The sequence below is a fragment of the Micromys minutus genome (genome assembly GCF_963924665.1).
Source record: "Micromys minutus genome assembly, chromosome: 32".
NCBI lineage: Eukaryota > Metazoa > Chordata > Mammalia > Rodentia > Muridae > Micromys > Micromys minutus.
In genome coordinates, this window is record NC_137967.1 from 23,567,815 (window position 1) to 23,570,316 (window position 2,502).

The 2,502-nt window shown below is 34.7% G+C and overlaps 1 protein-coding gene across 1 annotated transcript; it reads left to right on the forward strand.

Moving 5' to 3' along the window:
- Positions 1–1,190: 1,190 nt before the first annotated feature.
- On the forward strand, positions 1,191–2,138 carry LOC308413824 (vomeronasal type-1 receptor 4-like; the record flags this gene model as incomplete). Its single annotated transcript, XM_080908925.1, has 1 exon — positions 1,191–2,138. One exon carries the CDS (start codon positions 1,191–1,193, stop codon positions 2,136–2,138), a length of 948 nt encoding a protein of 315 aa, XP_080765051.1.
- Between the last annotated feature and the right edge of the window lie 364 nt (positions 2,139–2,502).

Genomic DNA, 2,502 nt, shown 5'->3' on the forward strand with positions numbered 1-2,502 from the left:
GGTCTTTAGCAATCTGCCTCTGGATCAGGAATAAAAAAAAAAAATACCTTAACGTGATAGCAGAATTCAGATGTTGCAAAAACAAAATATACACTCTTTGGTTAGAGTGGGGTAATCAATAAGAACCAGCCTAGTTCATTTGGTCACTGAATATCTCAGAAACACATTTTTGAGAAGATGTGCTCAATAATGTTGTATATGTAGTCTTACCCTGGATATTGTGTTCTGCCTATTGTCTGTTTAGCTTAAAGTTGTGAGCAAAATAAATATATAAAATTAAATGCCTCAGAACATTGATGGTTTTCTGTAGATTTGAATGAAAGAAAAGTCTAAGAATTTAGTCATCACAAAGCCGACAAATAATGTATGTGTAGCCCAAAAAAGAAAAGCGAGCACACATATTACTTTATATGTTATAGTAGTAAATGCTGTAAACCTGAAAGCATTGATACATAGGATCAAAAAAGTATTTACTGATGAATAGAAATTCAATGGGGCTGCAAAAATAAATAAACATTTAAAGACTATTAGCTGCCCTTCCAGAAATCCAGAAATTGATCTTAAGTCATGTACATATAATGCACAGACATGCAGCCAAAACCCTCATACAAGTAGTAAGAACAATTTTAAAATTTCTCATAACATGGAAAATTTGGTTTCACATAGTTCAATGTATCCTTCTGTCTAACAACAGATAAAGCAAACTTCAGGGAGTTTGGGTGAATTTGATCATTTATTATTCTCAACACCCTATTCTATCCTCTATGATGCTCCAGAATCCCAGGAATGCAGTTTCTAAAGTGTCATTTCTGTACCTAACATTGAAAAGAGTTGCACATTGCTCTACTTGGTAGTGGTCCAAACTTTTGATCTCAGCACTTGGGAGATAGATATAGGCGGATCTCTGTGAATGGGAGGCCAGCTTTGTCTACAGAGCAAGTTCCAAAGATGAAAACATAGAGAATCCCTGACTTGAAAAACCAAAAGAAGAAGCAAAGAGGAGGAAAAGAAGAATGAAAAACAGGAGAGTTGGAGGAAGAAAGAAAAGAGGTGGATGTTACGTCAGTTCTCTCTGTTCCTGAGCTGTCAATTGGCATATTTTTCTACAAACAGCATTTTTCAAATTGTTTTAAAATAAAGTATATTTATTTGGTACACTACAGCTAACAAACCTGACCCACAGTAACACCATGATTCCAAGAGACACCACCCTCCAGTTCTTTCTTCTTTTCCAGTTTTGTTTTGGTGTCATAGGGAACTCATCATTGTTAATGTTATATATATACACTTTCTTCTTCAGGCCTCATTATAAGAAGTTTATAGATTTAATTTTCATGCATCTGACAATAGTTAATATGTTGACAATTGTGTTCTCATTGATAAAAGCTATCATGTTATCCTTTGGAGTACCCAATTTTTTGGATGATATTGGTTGTAAGGCAGTTCTGTTTTCATGCAGAGTCAGTCGGGGTCTGTCCATCTGCACCACCTGTGTTCTAAGCACATTCCAAGTCATTACCATCACTCCCAGTAATTTTAAGTGGGTCTGGCTTAAGTCTAGACTCTCCACATGGATTTTTTCTTTTTTAGCTTGCTCCTGGCTTATTAACCTAATAACCTATGGATATATGACTGACTTGGTAAGAGCCAATGCAAATTATACACCCAGTGGCCTTGGATATGTAGATGGTTACTGTCAAAACACAAACTTTGGGGTTTACAATTCAGGGTCATTTTTTGGCCTTATTATCACTCATGATCTCTTCTATGTGATCATAATGATGTGGGCCAGCCTCTACATGGTGATTTTCCTGTACAAACACCGCAAAACTGCTCAGCATCTCCACAGCTCAATCCTTTCCTCCCAGACATCTCCTGAAAGCAAAGCCACTCACAGCATCCTGTCTCTGGTGAGCTGTTTTGTGGTAATGTATTGGTTGAACAACTCTGTCACTGTGTATTCGTTTTTTGCAAAAGAAAAAAATCCCAAATTGGAGACAATTAACATGATTTTAACTACAAGCTACCCAACCATCTGCCCTTTATTACTCATGAAGAATAATAAAGTTATTTTGCAATTCATTTCTTCATTTTCTGTAGTGAAAATGACCTATTTTCAAAGTTCACACCGTGGCTGAACTAAAACCTACACATTCTCGGTGTTAAAACAGCTTCTTAATGATTTTTATGGAATAAAGATTTTGCATGTATACCTTGAATACCTGAAATGACTTTAGTTATATTTCAAATGTTCTATACACTATTAAAAAATCATGTAGTTATAATGTTTTGAATACAAATCCATGTACATAATTTTAAGAATTGTAACATTTTTATGCAGGGTATGACATTTTGTCCAAAATGAACCTATTATAAATATTTTAAACAATACTTTACTTTTTTTAAAGCTTGTCTTTGGTTATTGGTTGTTTTGTTTTTTAACATTTCAAACGTTATCTCTCTTCCTAGTTTTTTCTCCATAAATCCCCTATTCTCTCTCAC